Raw genomic sequence first — 17,808 nt, forward strand, 5'->3', positions numbered from 1 at the left:
GCCACACAACAGCCTTGATGGCTTTAAAAGTACCTAAGGTGGTCCAATTAGAGAGGGTGGCAAGTGAGATAGACGCTAATGAAGGACTACAAAGAATTATCCAAGAGTTACAAACCAACCCCTCCTCCCATCCTAATTTTCAGCTGGTGGGCAAGCATCTAGTCTACAAGGGATGGCTTTACTTACCCAAATGATCGTCTCTAATTCCTTTGTTACTCTAGGAAGGGCATGATGGAAGCGTGGGAGGTCATTTGGGGTTCTTAAAAACTTACAAAAGAGTGGCAACGAATGTCTATTGGCCGGGTATGAAGAAGGATGTGCATCGGTATGTAAGTGAGTGTTCGACTTGTTAATGAAACAAATATATCACCTTGGGACCGGGGGGGCTGTTGCAGCCACTACCAGTTCCTAACCAAATATGGGATGACATCGCCATGGATTTTATTGAAGGTCTACCAAAATCAAACAAGATGGACTCAATCTTGGTTGTGGTGGATCGACTTAGAAAGTATGGACATTTTATTGGCCTTAGACATCCATTTACAGTTAGGGACGTGGCTGGAGCGTTTATCAAGGAAGTGGTGAGGCTCCATGGAGTTCCTAGATCTATTGTGTTGGATAGAGACAAAATTTTTATGAGCAAATTTTGGGAGGAGATTTTTCGATTACAGGGCACCAAACTCAAAAGAAGTACCGCCTATCACCCACAAATGGATGGACAAACCGAGATACTCAACCAGACTTTGGAGACCTACTTAATATGTTTTGCTTCCTCTAAACCGAAGGCATGGTTCACTTGGTTACCTTGGGCTGAATTATGGTACAATACCTCCTATCACACAGCTGCCAAGTTAACCCCCTTTCAAGTGGTGTATGGGAGGGAACCGCCTCCCTTAGTGTGGTTTGAGAAGGGAACTACCCCTGTCTTGATGGTGGAGCAGCAGATGATTGAAAGGGATGTAATCCTAGATGAATTGAAGGCACAACTATTGAGGGCATAGGCAGTAATGAAGAAGAGAGTAGATAAGGAAAGAAGAGAAGTGAAGTTCCAGGTAGGAGACTTAGTTTATTTGAAACTAAGGCCATACCGACAAAGGTCTTTGGCTGCTCGTGCAAATGAGAAACTAACTGCCCGTTATTATGGCCCGTTTGAGATTGAAAATGATGTAGCTTACAAACTGAAACTGCCATCACATTGCCAAATCCACCCTACATTTCATGTGTCCCAACTACGGGAGGCTAAAGGTGCAGTGAAGGCTACTATAGAGCTGCCCCAACAGCTTAATGAAGACCTGGAAATGGTGGTGGAACCCTTAGCAGTGCTCGGAGTGCGGTTGGGTGCTGGCAAGAATATGCAAGGAGTAGAAGTGTTGATCCAATGGAAGGGGCTTCCACCATTGGAAGCCACTTGGGAGCCCTACTTAGTGATTCAGCAGCAATTTTCATTTTTCCACCTTGAGAACAAGGTGAAAGTTGGGGGAGGGAGTAATGCTAGGCCCCCGGTTCACTTGACCTATCAAAGAAGGTCCAAGGGGCAACGATCAAGGGCAGAGGTGTAAATGAGCTGGCCGGCATAATAGCCAGCCATGTGCGTAAGGGGTAAAGCGGGGAATCGCTGGTGTAACAACCCAGTTATTGCATAACAGAATTTGGTTAAGGTGTAGAGGGGGAATATGTAGAGGGGGGGCGTAGAGAGAAGGGGATATGCTGGTATTGAGTCTTAGGGAGAGATAAGGGCCTCTTGAATGCCCAGATTTTCTTGTAATCGCATTGAAGTAGATTTTCTTGTAATCGCATTGAAGTGGAAATTATAATTCAGTTTCAGTGAATTGATTCTTTGGGTAGAAAAACACTCACAACAGCAGTTGCATCTGCAAGTATTGTACTGAAAGTTTGTGATTTCATAGTCAGACCAAAAGTTGCTTGTGTTCCTACAATATCTTCTGTCTGTAGCATGCACTAATTTTGGTTTCTTGACATTGATTACATTATCTTTACTACCCAAAATTGAATGATAATGAATGTGATGCAATTGGGAGCAGATTCTTTTCCTCACAAAACCTGATGAGTCAAACATCCATGGCTTTTTTTGACAGGTGATAAATGAAACATCCATCAACGAAGAAGGTGCAGAAAGGGCTGAGATGCCTCTCCTTGTTTATGTCTCCCGTGAGAAAAGGCCTTCACATCCACATAATTTCAAGGCTGGAGCTCTTAATGCCCTTGTATCTCCCTTCCCTCTCTCTGTCTCTCTCAATCCGTATATACATATATGTATGCATGTATGCTTAGATTGCTTTTTTTTTTTTTTTTTTGGTTTTCATGGAAAATAAAATACTAACTTCCTCCATGCAAACATGATCCGGGCTGACTGATATGCACTATAATGAATTAATTAAGAAATTGTTACTGCACATCACTAATACCAGTATTGCCCCTATTACATTTGACTTATATTGAGTTGTAAAAGCCTTAGCAGCTTCTAATTACCACATTTTATTTAACTTTTACCATATTTTATCATGTACCAATAACAGTTTGATGTTGAATCACTTGGTTTATTTTGCTTTTGTATATATATATATATTTTTCATATAAATTTACCATACCAAGTTTGAGATTGTTGAGCCAAGTGGTTGGGTGGTTGGGGGAGTTCAAGTTTGGCTTATTCACCTTTTCTATCAATATCTGGCAAATTTTGCTGGAGCCCATAGTTAACCGTACAAGTCATTGGCTACCATAAAGCTCCTTCTGACCTCAAGATTCATAGTCCACCTATTCTTTGAGAGAAAAAAAAAAATTTGAATTGTTTCGCTGTCAATACAGAATTGCACGATTATACTGGCCTCTGTTTCTATTGAAATGCAATTTTTGCGTTCTTGGATTTTGCATGTTCCAGAAACAACAATATATTAAGCCTTAATCTCCCTTATGTGGGGTTAGCTCCACAAATTCTAGTGTGCTAATAATTTCTATTTGTGATTTTACATTTCCAAACAAAAACATCCAAGTATTTAGGACTTAATATTTATTATTTCTTATTAAAGGGTAGTACCTAAAGATCCATGTCCGTTACTTGGTATGTAATTTTCATTAACTCATAGTGACCCAACATTGCAGCTTCGAGTCTCTGCTATCATGAGTAATTCTGCTTATATACTAGTGTTGGACTGCGACATGTACTGCAATGACCCAACATCAGCCCGCCAAGCAATGTGTTTCCACCTTGATCCTGAGATATCTCCTTCGCTAGCTTTTGTTCAATTTCCACAGAAATATCATAACATTGGCAAGGCTGATATCTACGACAGCCAACTGCGATTGTATTTCAAGGTACACGAAGTTTCCAGCTAAATTTATGTAAGAGGTCTTCATAATTATGGAAGAGTAATGAACGCATTTCTATGTTGGTACTAATTTTTTCTTTGCTTGGGGTGAGGGGTATTGTTTACTAATAGAATACTATTTCAGGTACAATGGCAAGGTATGGATGGGATTCAGGGACCCATTTTATCTGGTACAGGCTTTTACATAAAGAGAGAGGCACTGTTGAATCCCAAGAAAGAGGGTAATGCTCATATTTAAGAGATTTCATAACAGAAGGTTGGGAATTAGAAAATGACACAAATAAGTATTTTTTTATGTTATTTTTTTCTGGAATGATTTGCCAGTGGTACACATGGAATTTTGAGATTCAATATTGGACATTTTGGATTGAAAACAAATAGATATGAAAAAGAAGCTGAGAAACTACATGGAAGAAGAGGGGATAGAAAGAATGAAGAAAAGGTAAACAGGGATAGAAGGGAAGAGGAGGAGGTGTGTGAAATTTAGACCACAGAAAGGAGAAAGGGGAACGGTAGGAAGAGAAACAGATAGTATAAAGAGGGGAGAAAATTGGAGGGGGGGCGGTGGGGAGATACTGAGAAGAAAGAATTTAACTATCTAGAAATATAACCAAGTAATACTTATCATCCTTAAAAGTTCTGAGATGAATAATGCTAAATAAACCATTTATCTTGGATCTCTCTAAAAGATTCGTTGTATTGTATTACTAGATGCCTAAAACTAATACTAGCATAGTTCTACACAAACTTGTATCTACAGAATTCAATACAGAATAATGTGACTAGTAAGTTGGGCCTTATTTTTTTTGGCTAAGTGGGGATGGAAATCTGGGTAACTAGGGACAACATGCTGCCTTCTAGTCTGGCTGGGGTCAACACATTGGTCATCTATAAGAGACAGAGAAACCCATGCTAAGAACCATTTGCGGCAGTGTTCTATGCTCCTCCATCCTTACACCTGCGGACTGTATGACAGGCGAGCACCCAAGTAAACGAGGGGGACACTACTTGAACTTGAGACCTCAAGTCTCATTATAAGAGCCGACTCCCAAAGAACTGCTACCTTGGGTGGTGACTGAGTAGTGCTTTCACTTTATTTTTAAACACTGATGAAAAGAGCTCTTAATTTTAACACACAGTAAACACATCATTTTGGTTGAATATCATGTATGGTTCATTTATAATATTTGAATTCTCACAATCTAGTGGAATGAAGACCAGGAAATAATGCCGAAAACACTGGAATATAAAGAAAATTGGATATTTTTGGCCATTTTAGGGTCAGGGCTTCTTTAAAGAGGATTTCTTTCACAGATACCGTCACTGGACAGGCACTTTCTATCCAACCCAGAAATTTATGCTGTTAGGTGGTACTGCCTAGCACCCTCTCATTTCATATTCAACATAAGATTCGTGGCACACACCACAGAATTTGCTCTGCTTTTGACCCAGTCAAACTATCTGGTATAATCGCCTTTGGAGCTCTTGGCATGAACTTAGATCAAGAAATGAGCCACTCTGATAATATTTTGTTAAGCATTGGGTGGCTGCTGACTTGCCATCAAATCCAAAAAGCTTAAGCTATTAGGTGATGTTGCCGACACCCATTATATGACAAGATTTTCTCATTCAACTCCTGAAATAAATGTATGCTTCTTTCTTTGCCATGTAGATGTTTATGATTGTTACGGAAAGGTTGAACATAAGTTGCATGTGGAAAAATATTTGTGAATTATTATTCAATATTTCCACGTTAAGCCCTATAGCTCTTTTCTCACTAACTACTTTCTTGTTAACATCTAGATGTTGACATCATGGAACTTAAACATTCTTTTGGGCCATCCAATGAATTTACCAAATCCTTAGGCCGATATTACAAGCCCAATCTGGGGGAGGTTGTGAGTGCAATAATGCTTGAGGAAATCCAATTTTTAGCATCTTGTGCCTATGAAAATGAAACGAAATGGGGAAGAGAGGCAAGTGCATCTAAAAAAGAAAACTTTTTAACTTCTCAATTTTCATGTTGTCGAGAAACTAAACTTTGCTCTGAATGCAGGTTGGTTTCTTGTATTTTACAATAGCAGAAGACTATTTTACAGGGTTTGTCAACTTACACGGAAATGGTTGGAAATCTGTTTACTGTGATCCCGTAAGGCCTTCCTTTTTAGGTTCTGCCACTACAAATCTAAATGATGTGTTGGTTCAAAATGCAAGATGGAGTTCTAGTTTGGTTGAAGTTGTAATCTCAAGGTTCTGTCCTCTTTTCTATACCCCAGAGAAAATATCTGCTCTCGAGACAATGTGCTACGCAGAGCATGCAATTCACCCTTTGTTTTTCTTGCCAATGTGGTGCTTAGCGACCATCCCCCAGCTGTGTCTACTTAATGGCATTCGTTTGTATCCAGAGGTAGCGATAAAATATATGCATTTCCTTTTCCTTTGCTTGCTTTTCCTTTTCCTTTGTTTGCATTAGAAGCTTAAGCCATTATCTTGCTTGTGCTTGATGGTTAGCTTTGGTTTTCCACTATTAGTTGTGTCGTATTGTACAAAAACAAAATACTTACCAAATAGTATTCCATCTTGTTTTGCAGGTTTCAGATTGGTTTTTCTGTGTGTTTTCTTTCATCTTTCTCTCCTCACACTTAAAGCACATACAAGAGGTCCTATCAACTGGAGATCCAATTTGGGCATGGAGAAATGAACAGATGATGTGGATGATAAAAAATGTTACATGTCATACATATGGAAGCTTTGACGCCATCATGAAGAAAATCGGTTTCAAGGAAGCCAGTTTTCCACCCACGAATAAAGTGGTTGATGAGGAGCAACTTAAGCTATACAAAATGGGTAAAATTGATTTCCAAACTTCAATCGTATTCCTTGCTCCTATGGTTAGCTTAGTCCTTTTAAACCTAGCATCTTTTGTTGGAGGCCTCACTAGGGCGGTTGTGGCCGGAAATTTCAGTGAAATGTTCGTACAGATTGTGTTGTCATTTTTTATTGTGGTCATGAACTACCCGATTGTTGAAGGGATGATACTGAGGAAGGACAAAGGTCGCATTCCCTCTTCTGTTACTAGCTTGTCAGCTCTGATTTCCATGATTTTCTTGTCTCTGGGATCTTTCTTTTTCATGTATTTGTGAGATGATGATGCATTGTTCATTGCTTTGAAGGAGTTGGTTTATAGTGAATGGCATTTGCCAATAAAAAGGGTCTTATTTTGTGTTTATAATTTTGGAGCAAGAGCCTAACCTAATGAAGAAAATGGACTGTGTCTCAACTTTACTTTTCATTAATTCAGTCCAGTGGAAGTTTGATAAAGTTGACCTCGTAAACCACCCAAACTGCCAGGAGCGACAGCACCCAATTTGTGTTGTATTAAATGCTTTCTTGTGTACAATTTAGCTTCTGAGTAGTGATACCCCTTAAAAGACTTTTTAAGTCTCAAGTTTGAGTTTGGTATCTAGTGAATTGGGGTGGTCACATGTTATACTTGGAGTTATTACTTTTGTGGTGTGTTCATCGTTCGTATTCTCAATGCAATGAAAGAGCTAATTTGCAAGTGAAAATTGTCTCATTGTGTAGGATAATGAGCTAAATTATGATTTACTGATTCAAATCTTAATTTATTATAATTCAATAACTTGATTTGTATTTTGGGGACTGTCATATGTTATACTTATTATATCATAATTCACAGGGAGTTAAAAATTGATAATGATGTTACCTGAGATTTTTTTTTTAACATTATTACACAAATATTATTATTAAAAATTATCTAGGAATATCATTTTCCAAACGGAATAATTACAACATAAAATGCCCAAATTAACAGTGCTGGACTAATTGTTAGGGATGGGTTGATTCCATTCATATAACTAGAAGGGGAGAGAGTACTGAACCATTTTAATGGTGGGACCGTTGAAACTCCAACTCCATCTCTAATTCCACATTCCTCTTCTTGACACATTCCAACTCCATCTGCAACTTCTCAATCACTTTCATCAGCTGCTCTTCTCTGCCCTCTTCCACACTCTCATCTCCTCCATTTATCAGAGCCAGCATATTCCCCACTTTTTGCCTCTGATCATCCAAACTGTTCTTCAGAAACAACAAACTCCCCACCATCACCTCCCTGTCAAGACACCCTCTGCCGCCACTCTCAGCCTCTCCACCACCACTTTCTCCGGCCACCACTTGTCCCGGAGAACTCAAATTTGACGTCTCCGATGACCCCTCACCTCCCTTGTCCTGAATTATGGACTCCCCACCGAACCGGACCTGCTTCACAATCTCATTCTCATCCTCATTCTCTTCCTTGGTGGTTGGAAACACGGGGTCTAACTCAAACCCATCTTCATTGAAGTTCCAGCCGCTGATCCTCCTCTGCTTCACATTCTCGCCAAAAGGAAACCCGTCTTCGTCATCCTCTTCATCCGTACTTCTGTTCATTGACGCCAGTCTCTGCAACTTCGCTTCTCTGAACCTCTGCTCGACCGTCGGCAGGCCGCTCAGCACATTCTTGACAAGAAAATCAGACCCTTTACAGTTCTTGAAGAATGAATGCTTGAGAAGCTTCCCCGCCGACGGCCTCTTGGAAGGATCTTGATCGAGGCAACTAATCAACATGTCCTTGAACGACTTAGAGAACTTCTTGTTCTTGTCGCTTCGGGCTTTCTCATAGTCGGAGAATCGGAACCGCTTGGTGATCTTCATGATCAGGGACTTGGAAGGAGGAAGGTGAGATAGAGGAGGCCTTCCATGGGCTAATTCAAGAGCAGTGATTCCGAAGGACCATATATCAGCCTTGAGACTGTACCCGACGTGCGAGTGTATCACCTCCGGCGCCATCCAGTACGGCGTTCCGGCAAGGTCCGTGAGCATCCGGGACGCCGGCGCCGCCGAACCGGGCTCGTAGATCGACGCTGAGACGCCAAAATCTGCCAGCTTCACAGCGCCTTTCGAGTCTATCAGAATGTTCCCGGCCTTGATGTCTCTATGAAGATGACCTTATATTCACATACCAATATTTCCTCATTAGAATTTACATGCAAAACAATGGACAAAACCATATTTTTGCTCAATAACTTTTATGATTTTTTTTATAGAATCTTAATTTTTTCGTAACCCTACAAAATAAATCATTTAAACACTTGTCTAGCAAGTGATACGCACGACAATTGATATGATAGTTTTTTAACGACTCCTTAACTTCGTTTCTACTCTCTCCGACGTCTCTTATCTTTTTGGAGTTTTCTCAACTATCTCTATCTATTTGGTGACGTCTTCTTAGCTCTTTTCTCTCTCTAGCTATATCACCTTGGATTTAATAGTATTTTTGAAGGAGATGCAGTTGGAGAAAGAAAAGAGAGAGAGTTGAGGAGACGCACATGGAGAGAAAGAGAGCTGGAAAAAAAATGTAAAAATTTAAGGATAAAATTATGCTTTTGGCCAAAAACAATTAGCTAATTCTTATCACTTTGCAATCTTAATTCTAACAAAAATTAAGATTGAAAAAGTTATAAAATATAATAATAATAATATGAAATGTTAGAATATAAATAATAATAATAATATGAAACCGAGGGGAGTTGGTGTCTATGACTATACCTTGATCGTGAAGATAAGAAATGGCGTTTAATGTTTCTCGGAGAACAAAGGCGATGCATGTCTCCGACAAGCCCTCTGGATAAGAAGAAGCCATGATCGACTGGAGAGAACCGCCGGACATGAACGGCATCACCACCCAAAGCCGGCTATCCACCATGAATGAGCAGTGAGCTCTCAGAACATTCGGGTGAGACAGAAGCGACATGATCTTGGCTTCCCGCCGAACGCTATCAAGGTCGGTTCTTGATCGGTCGAGATCAATTGCTTTAATGGCCACCACGGCGGAGTTCATCGGAATGCAAATGGCCTTGTAGACGACGGCGCTGACGCCGCGGCCGATCTCGTCGACGATCCTGTAGCAGCTGTAGTCGAGGGGGTAGTGACATAATCTTCCGGTTTGCTGATCTTCTTCTTCGTGGGCCATGAGAAGAACACTCTGTTGATTAGCTTGGGCTGGTTTTCATAGATTGGGTTCATTAAATTTAATTTGTTGGGAGTTTTAATGGTTTTTCGTTGGATTCTTCAGGAAGATGGCAGAAAAAGTGGTGAGATGGATAGGGTTCAAGCGGGTTCCTTATGAAGATCTTAAATACACACACACACACACACACACACATATATATATATATATAGTCCATCCGATGAACTATGTATGTTCATCCGTGTGAACTTAAATATTTACTAAGATAGTATTTGTAGTAAATAGTATTTGTTAAAATGAATAAAATAAGATTTTATTGAAATAATTTATTTATAAAGTTTAAGATCAATTATTTGAATAGAATAAGGGATAAATTTATTTTAAAAATTTCAGATAATAAGTTATATAATTTCTTTTTAGAAAAGTTAACAAATGTAATATAAAATATTTTTATCCGGAATACTTTCCCAATCTCACACTTTTTGTTCTATATATTGGTTAATAAAAGCTACATAAGAAATTAAAAAAAGAATACAAGCTAACTTGGGATTCCATATATATGATTATTTATTGGGTGATATACGTTTTGATGATGGTTATAAACAAAACTAGCTCATTGAATTTTGGCTCAAATTTTGAGAATTAGTATCCATTGTTAGGTGTCTAAATTCAGGGAACTTAGTGGTAAATTTCAACTCGCAGCTGGTTGAGATGATTTATTAATGTTGTATATATTCATTGAACACTGTTAACAATGGAAAGAAGGAAAATTGGAACTTCCACTAAGGGTTGTCCCTTGACTAAGAGGGTAAAAGTTTCTTTCTTTCTTCCTAGAGCTCTCATATTTATCTATCTGTACATATAAAATGAATTAATGCATCTTAGTCTCTAATTTATATAATACAAATTATCAGGAAGGCAGTGGAGGGAAAAGAAAAAATATATATTATAATATTACCACAAAAGATTAATGTCTTTGAATCTCAAAATTTACATAATATTTAAGTTTCACTATTATATTATAAAAGAAAAAAGTTTTAGTATTGCATAATATATATGGAGTAATACTAATTATTGTTCTAAGTGTAGTGGTTAAGATTTAATAAGTATATTTTATTTTTTATATCAAAATAATTTAATTAATAATAAATTTATTATATTTTAATTAAAAAAATTAATTAACAAATAAATCAAATTATTTACCCTATACTTTAATATGTCTACATCAAAATTCTTATTACTGATTGGGGTACTTTCATGTGGGCACTGTCTCTTCCTTAATTTATTATAGGGTAGGGGAAAAGGTTGCTTAATTGCATATCTTTTAGGTCAACTTTTTCTTCATTTACTCCACATTACTTTTAGTTTCCTTGGTAGAGGTAGAAGTATGAAAAGGAGGGCTTTATTTCATCCAACTGTTCTGATGTGTGTGGTTGAATTAATGAATTTACTACACCTATGACTTTGGTGTTACCTAATTGTAACTATGAACATATTATTCCCCTAGTCTTGTGGGATAATTAAACATTATTTGATGAGTAAAGGGAATTGATCAGTTTTAAGTCCTGTGAATTTCAATTTTCTTTTTCAATATATAGATCTTGAAGTGTTCCAGCTATATGTATGTATTTAGATTTTAAGGAATGCAAGTGTTTTATATATATATATATATATATATACATATCACGAAAGTCTAATATTAAAGTATTATTGAACCTATCAATATATGATGTATGAATGAATGATGCGGGATCTTGTGATTCTCATTAAGTTGCCAAACTTAATAAACCTAACTTATCAGAAAGAGAGAGAGAGAAATATTAGGCAAGATCTTACACTTCAATTTTTTGTGACACTAATTATAATGATCGAGATAAGTTCACAAGTTGAATGAAATTTTATGAAGATTGGAAGACTTAACTAGCTAGAGAAATTCAAATTTTAGGTTGATAACAAAATTTGAAGTCAAAATTATATGAGGCTAATGAGAGTTTACCCAACACCATTTCTCAATATTTTTATTGGATCATCACTAAATAAATTATCACAACCAAATGGATAAAAGATTAAGCCCAATAATGCACCTCTCTAATTGTATGCCCAACCTTCAGCGAACCATATGAAACCAACAGGGGCCGAATGGGCCAAAACCAACACCTACTCTTCCAATATAATAGGCCTTGGTGCAGAGAAAGGCCCATCGACCCTTTTACCCAGAGCCCATGGGCCCACGATGAGTGGAATATCTGTACTGGGTCAAGTCTATTCTGACCAATAGAAACCCATAACGTAACTGGGGGACTTCAATGGCCTGGAGGACATCTCACAATCACAAACCACTTAATTACGTACAAACCCTAATTTCTCCACCTCCCATCCAATCTAATTCAAACAGAGAGAGAGAGAGAGAGAGAGAGAGAGAGAGAGAAGGCAGCAACCAATTAGCAAAGGATTGATTCTCAATCAAAGCATCTGCCATTTGCCAATCAAAATTAATGAGAGAGAGAGAGAGAGAGAGAGAGAGAGAGAGAGAGAGAGAGAGAGAGAGAGAGCAAAGGATTGATTCTCAATCAAAAGCATCTGCCATTTGCCAATCAAAATCATTAGCCACAACGCAAAAAGCCCACAAATAAGCCTATACCACACTTTTCATCTTTGTCCTCTTTGTCACACATAAATATAGCAACCATTTCCTCTAAACTTTGAATAAGTTGGTGGCTCCATAATTGATGATTTTCAACATGCATTGTGGTGTTTCAGCAGTGGCTCAACCTTCCACCAAGTTTAATTACAATAGACGGCAATGTGTTGCACTGTGGGTAATCCCTGCAGCTTCGGCCACATAACCTTATAAAATCTCTTCTATATATGGCATCGTATGGGTTCCTCTAATTGGCCAGTGGTCTTTCACTAAATCTCCGCTAAATGGGGCAGGATCTTTTGTATCTTTGGAACCTCTGGAGAAACCCTACTCACTTTTTTATTGAGAAAATGGGAAAGAAAATTTCGGGTTACGGTTAACTGAGATTTTCCTTTTCTTTCAAATCTATCTATATATCTATATATATGTGTGTGTGTGTGTGTGCGTGCGAGTAGTTTATATATGCTACGAATGCTTTTGAGTAGAGTTGATGTTCGATTGGGCGCTGTCTTTTGCAGTCATTCTCAACCAGTCACAGTGACATGCAATGCAGCGCAACTAGAACAGAAAAAGGTGTAGATTTTTCTTGGAATAATTTCCAGATTACGTTTGGAACTGCATCTTTAATTTACTTGCTGCTCGCAGTCACATGGAAAGCTGCATAACTGTTGAGAACCAAAGTTATCCTTATCCACTTTCCGGGTGGTAGCTTTGCTGGCTTGAGTGCTAACGCCAATGAAGGGTGTTATTTTCAACTCTTTCAGAGTATCTTCCCCTCATCATTTGTGGTGTTGATGCAGTCTAGCAAATGAATTAATAACAGTATTATTGGAGCCTAATAGAGAGTTTGCTCAATCTCTTGTACGATATTTGACGGATACGTGAGTTATAAATATTGTAGGTTGCTGTTCATGCGGTCATCAGTCGAGTCCCTCAGCATTAAACTTGCCCTTTTACTCAAGTTTAAAAAAAAAAAAAAAAACAAAGTTATCAATAATTTTGTGTGTGTGTGTGTCCTTTTGGCTAAACAGAAGTTCGTGCCAAAACCTTACATACAGACACAATCTGAAGGGTTAGAGACGATAAGGGACAAACCTAACAAAAGAGAGAAAAAAGTTGGGATCGACTCCAATCAAAAGAAAATAAACAAGATACAAGTATCCAAACGAAGGATAAAGCAGGGGACAGGTTTGAGATGATGTAGCTTAAGAAACCCAAGAACCGCTAAGCCACTAACCCCAAGTGGCCATAGTCCACCAAGACAAGAGATGGCCAACTGTTGTGCTTCCCCAAAACCCATAGAAAGCAAGGCAAAACAACCAAAACTAACCAAATAGACAATAACATCAAGTCCTAGGACAAGGCAAACATCTGGGACGCTTCAATTATTGACCTAAGAATAGGGGAACCTTCAATCAATCAAAGGGGAAGACAGGGGTTGGTAGCAGGTAGATAAAAAAGAAGTCAAATTTGGGTCAATTTAGGCATATTAAGGGGAAATAGAGAGAGGTTAAGTGGAATATAGATGAGGGAGAAAAGGACTTTAGGGGTTTGGAGAGATGAGTTCTATGAAGATAAGAGAAAAGGAAATAGGTGAATGACTCGTGACAAGAAAGAGGAGGAAGGCAAAGATAGAAAAAAGGAGAAGATAGGCACTCAAACAACATAATCTAAGGTTAGGGCTGTTCTTAGGCGATGTGAGAAAAGAGTTTCTCTAGATTGAGATTTAGTTTAACTAAACAAGAAAAAAGTGATATTTGTTTCACATCACTTGGGTTTAGAGGCCACATGTTAATTATAGGTAAGTGGCCACGAGGCTTTATTTTAGTTGCCAATTACTTGGAAGGATGATTATTAATTAGTGGATCCCCCAAGTCAATATATCCACTTTTTCTTAAACTTCTTGTTGACCTTACAACTACCTAAAGTCTAAATCTTTAGTGAAAAAAATTTCACAAAAATAGTTTATACACTTTTAAAGGTAGATAAAGGTATTTATTAAGGTACAATACTAAAAAAAAAATTATTTAAGAGGTTTTAGGTATCTTAAACTATCTCTCATAGTTGATTTTTTAATACCCAAAACCTTTAAATGATTTCTTTTAAACTTGTAACTATCAATATTTTTATTAACCTTAGAAAATATATCAACTATCTTTCTTTATAAAAGTTTAAACCTTAGGTAAGTTTCTGCTAAGTTAAAAAAGTTCAGATAAGTTTCTGCGAAGTTAACTATAAATTAATAAAAAGTGCATGTTATAACAAACCTTAACAATATTGAGAGAGAGTTTTGTTTATGTTGACCTAATTTTATATATATATATATATATTTATACATGTGGACGTTCATGTATACAGATTGGTGCAAATTAAGAAGGTAGGCCAAAAGGTAGGTGAGTTATTAATAAATGCCAAAAACTAATGATTCATTTTTATCTTTTTGAGTTATGCTTGTATATATGCTTGTATATGTCAATACTATTGTATAATAAATATTATAATATCATGTTAATAAAACATTTTTTTATGTATCTTGTTTAAAAGACAAAAATCTAGGATCGAAAACAAACCATAAAAGATACAAATAAACATAAAAATTTTATGTAGAAAATTCAAATTGGGAAAATTTATGGATAAAAATAACAAAATATCACTATGGCAATATTACTGTAATAATTTTAGGGTATTAGATATTTATTTATAGATTTATCAATTATTTATAGATGTATATATATATAAAAAAAAGATTTATATAAACCTAAATTCTAATGAGAAAATGAGACATGAAAAAAATAATAAATCTTCAGTCAAATTTAAATTTCGAATAATAATTATCACATTAACCAAACTAACACAAGAAAAATAATAACACAAGAACAATCATCTAAAAAGAGGAAAATTGCATTTTTAGAGGAAAAATGCATTGAAATGACTCAGATTATGTGCCTTTGGAGCACATCAATATAGAGTTACCTAATTGCCCGGCCAAAAAAAAGATAGAAGTAAAATCACAATAGAAGACAAAGCAAGGCATATATAGGTAGAGACCCAACAAACAAAAGATAAAAACTAAGCAGCCCTAGACAGATATACAAAAACAAATCACCCCAAGACTAGGCCAGGCAACATGCCAAAAGAAGCAAATTTAAGCTTTGCTGGCTGTCTTCTCTTGATCTCCATCTAGAAAATTAGAGGAGCAATGTTGTCGTCTTCCCTTAGATTTCAAATGAGCAACCACAATCCCAGGATCATGGAACCATCAACAGAAAGCCCTTGACGACTGAGGGATGCGTCAATAGACTGATGAGCTGTCATGGGAGACGGCCTTCGAATGCCAACACAGTGTTGACAGCAGGACCAACAATAAAAAGCTATGGAACACCGAAACGGGGAAAAACAGTCTTTAATTTGTGAATGATTTACCAGTTGTTAACAACTACGTACGTACTTTAATTTCGTGTGTTGCTTTGTAATGGGGATTGTTATTATTTTCGAATTTTCTTTTCCTTATTTAATTTTGTCGGATCTTATGGTTTGCGAACTCCTCTAATTTTTGGGTTATTGCTGACAAGTTCGTGTTGCTTTAATAATTTTTCCTAATCCAAAGAAAATAAAAAAACTCTTCCATCCTCAACATCTATATATAGGGAATGCATGTTTGATCTTTAAGTTATATTTTTATTTGTTATGTAGTTAAAATGTTTTATGATCAGAGCTCAAGTTAAGCTTATTGCAAAGCACAAATCAAGTCTAAAATGGGTGATCATGCAAAACACTAGCTACTGTTGGTCTTATAAATATTTATCTCTACCACATACTGAGTTCCTCTCTAGCCCTGATCTCTCGTTTTTAACCTTTTAAACACTCGCCCAATCTCTACAAAACCAACTTGGCGTTTTCTTCCATCAATCACTCCCTTGGCCTTCACATGTTTTTTTGACTTACATGTCGCCCTTCTAGGGATTCGCCATTGTACAGTCCTAATCTTTGTTCGACAGGTCCGATTGACACAAGGATCTGTCCATTTAGCCTTCTTCGCAGAACTCTTTGACGGCGATCCAAATATTGACGGTATAACACCATCAATTTGACATCTTAATTCACTTTTGACAGGAAGATTTTGTTCTTTTATGGATAGATTATGGTTTTGCTCTAAATTTATAGTCTAGTTTAGTTTTCTCATTTTTTGACGTGGAGGACTGAAGTAAGGAGAAGTAATTAATTGAACTCATGGGTTCTACCATTTTAAGACCCAAATCTAACTGATATAGAACAAACCCAAAATAATAGGGTAAGCAATAGGTTGGATATCTTCTTTTTCTTTTTTGCTAGGTAATTAGTTGGATTTTCACTGAGCTAGATTCTCTTTTTTGCACCGGGGCCTAGCAAAATCCTTACTTACACACAAATATGCAGTAGAGTACTGCTTATGCAATGATTTATAAGTTAAAAAGATTGACATAAAAAATTTAAAGAGAAGAAAGGGAACATCCGGTAGATCTTTCCACATTTGGAAAAAAGGTATAACCTGCCAGAACGAGGTTCTACATTTAGTAAGTTGTGACCAAACATATAGGACCCTTGAAGGTTAAAACCCTCCAATCAGATTTCCGGTTTCTGGCTTAGAATTTGATGGCCTTTTCCTTCTCTCTCCCCTCTGATCTCTCCAAATCCATCTCTAAATCATACCCAAAAATCTCTCTGGTAGCTCTCTCTCTCTCTCTCTCTCTCTCTCTCTCTCTCTCTCTGTGATTTGTAATTGATAAAATGATATCATGAGGTAGCTATAGGCTCTGATCTTTGTCTTTTTAATTTTTGCTGGGTCTGACTGCAGCAAAAGGCAACACATGGAGAGGAAAAGTTTGTGCAATAACTTAAAACACCACAGCATTGGTGGAAGATCAACCATGGAAGAAAGCAGCAACAGCAACAATGGCAGCAGGGTTAAAGTTTCATGGGAATACTGTGAAAACAATGTAGGAGATCTACTGAGTGGCTTCTCATGGCCTCCAAGATCTTACACTTGTAGCTTCTGCAAAAGGGAATTCAGATCTGCCCAAGCCCTTGGTGGCCACATGAATGTTCATAGGAGAGATAGAGCCAGGCTGAGAGTGCAGTCTCCCCCAAGGGACAATATTAATGGTCAGTACCCTCTTCTCAACCTTAATCTTAACCCTAACCCTAACCCTAGCAACCCATCTCCATCTCCATCTCCAACTCCATCACAATCCCCATCTCCTTCTCCTTCAACCAGGTTCCTTCCATTCACTTCCAACCCCTCTCTTTCCTCTCCATCTTCTCCTTCTTCTGTTTCTCCTGGTAAAATTATGAAATGGGGCGTGAGCAACAGGACTAAGGCAATGGAATTGACAAAGATCGCGCCGTCCAAAACCTTCTTTGGGGTCGGGGAAATTCAGGGTTTCGCCAAGGAGAGTGAATGCAAGGTCATCAAAAAGACAGAGATTGTTAAGCTCGACTTGGAGATCAGCCTGCTCGGCGAGTCCAAGGAGGATTTGGATTTGGAACTTCGTCTAGGCTGCTCCTAAATGAACCTGTTCAGCTTTATTACTGCATATTTCTCAGGTTGGTTTGTCGCCCTTTGTTTGGCTTAATGCACCACCTGCAGATTTAGCAAAAGCAGCATATATATATATATATATCTATATATATATAACTAAGAGATGAACGCAAATGCATAAGCAATTCAGGAGATCATTGCTTATTGCTCTAATATTATCATGTAATTAAGCTCTCTCTCTATATTTTATTAGCTGATATATATATATATA

The 17,808-nt window shown here is 37.4% G+C and overlaps 3 protein-coding genes across 5 annotated transcripts in view; 2 read left to right on the forward strand and 1 right to left on the reverse strand.

The window, feature by feature from the left end:
• Window positions 1–6,519, forward strand: part of LOC127811976 (cellulose synthase A catalytic subunit 7 [UDP-forming]-like) — a 29,047-nt gene extending 22,528 nt beyond the window's left edge. For all 3 annotated transcript variants that reach the window (XM_052352205.1, XM_052352206.1, XM_052352203.1), the window contains exons 3-8: window positions 2,097–2,225; window positions 3,121–3,333; window positions 3,472–3,568; window positions 5,151–5,323; window positions 5,404–5,754; window positions 5,939–6,519. In XM_052352205.1, coding sequence (XP_052208165.1) covers window positions 2,097–2,225; window positions 3,121–3,333; window positions 3,472–3,568; window positions 5,151–5,323; window positions 5,404–5,754; window positions 5,939–6,490 — 1,515 coding nt within the window. In that variant the 3' untranslated portion in view covers window positions 6,491–6,519. The remainder of the gene's footprint in view (window positions 1–2,096; window positions 2,226–3,120; window positions 3,334–3,471; window positions 3,569–5,150; window positions 5,324–5,403; window positions 5,755–5,938) is intronic.
• A 568-nt stretch (window positions 6,520–7,087) lies between these two features.
• Window positions 7,088–9,528, reverse strand: LOC127811279 (serine/threonine-protein kinase BLUS1). Its single transcript, XM_052350992.1, has 2 exons — window positions 8,958–9,528; window positions 7,088–8,356 (listed from the first exon to the last, which is right to left on the reverse strand). The coding sequence occupies exons 1-2, from the start codon at window positions 9,379–9,381 to the stop codon at window positions 7,254–7,256; spliced, it is 1,527 nt and encodes a 508-aa protein (XP_052206952.1). The 5' UTR covers window positions 9,382–9,528; the 3' UTR covers window positions 7,088–7,253.
• Window positions 9,529–16,636: 7,108 nt separating this feature from the next.
• Window positions 16,637–17,808, forward strand: LOC127811280 (transcriptional regulator SUPERMAN). The gene is made up of 2 exons (XM_052350993.1): window positions 16,637–16,723; window positions 16,854–17,808. Exon 2 carries the CDS (start codon window positions 16,867–16,869, stop codon window positions 17,563–17,565), a length of 699 nt encoding a protein of 232 aa, XP_052206953.1. The 5' UTR covers window positions 16,637–16,723; window positions 16,854–16,866; the 3' UTR covers window positions 17,566–17,808.

Source organism: Diospyros lotus, chromosome 10 (assembly GCF_014633365.1).
Source record: "Diospyros lotus cultivar Yz01 chromosome 10, ASM1463336v1, whole genome shotgun sequence".
NCBI classification, from domain to species: Eukaryota; Viridiplantae; Streptophyta; class Magnoliopsida; order Ericales; family Ebenaceae; genus Diospyros; species Diospyros lotus.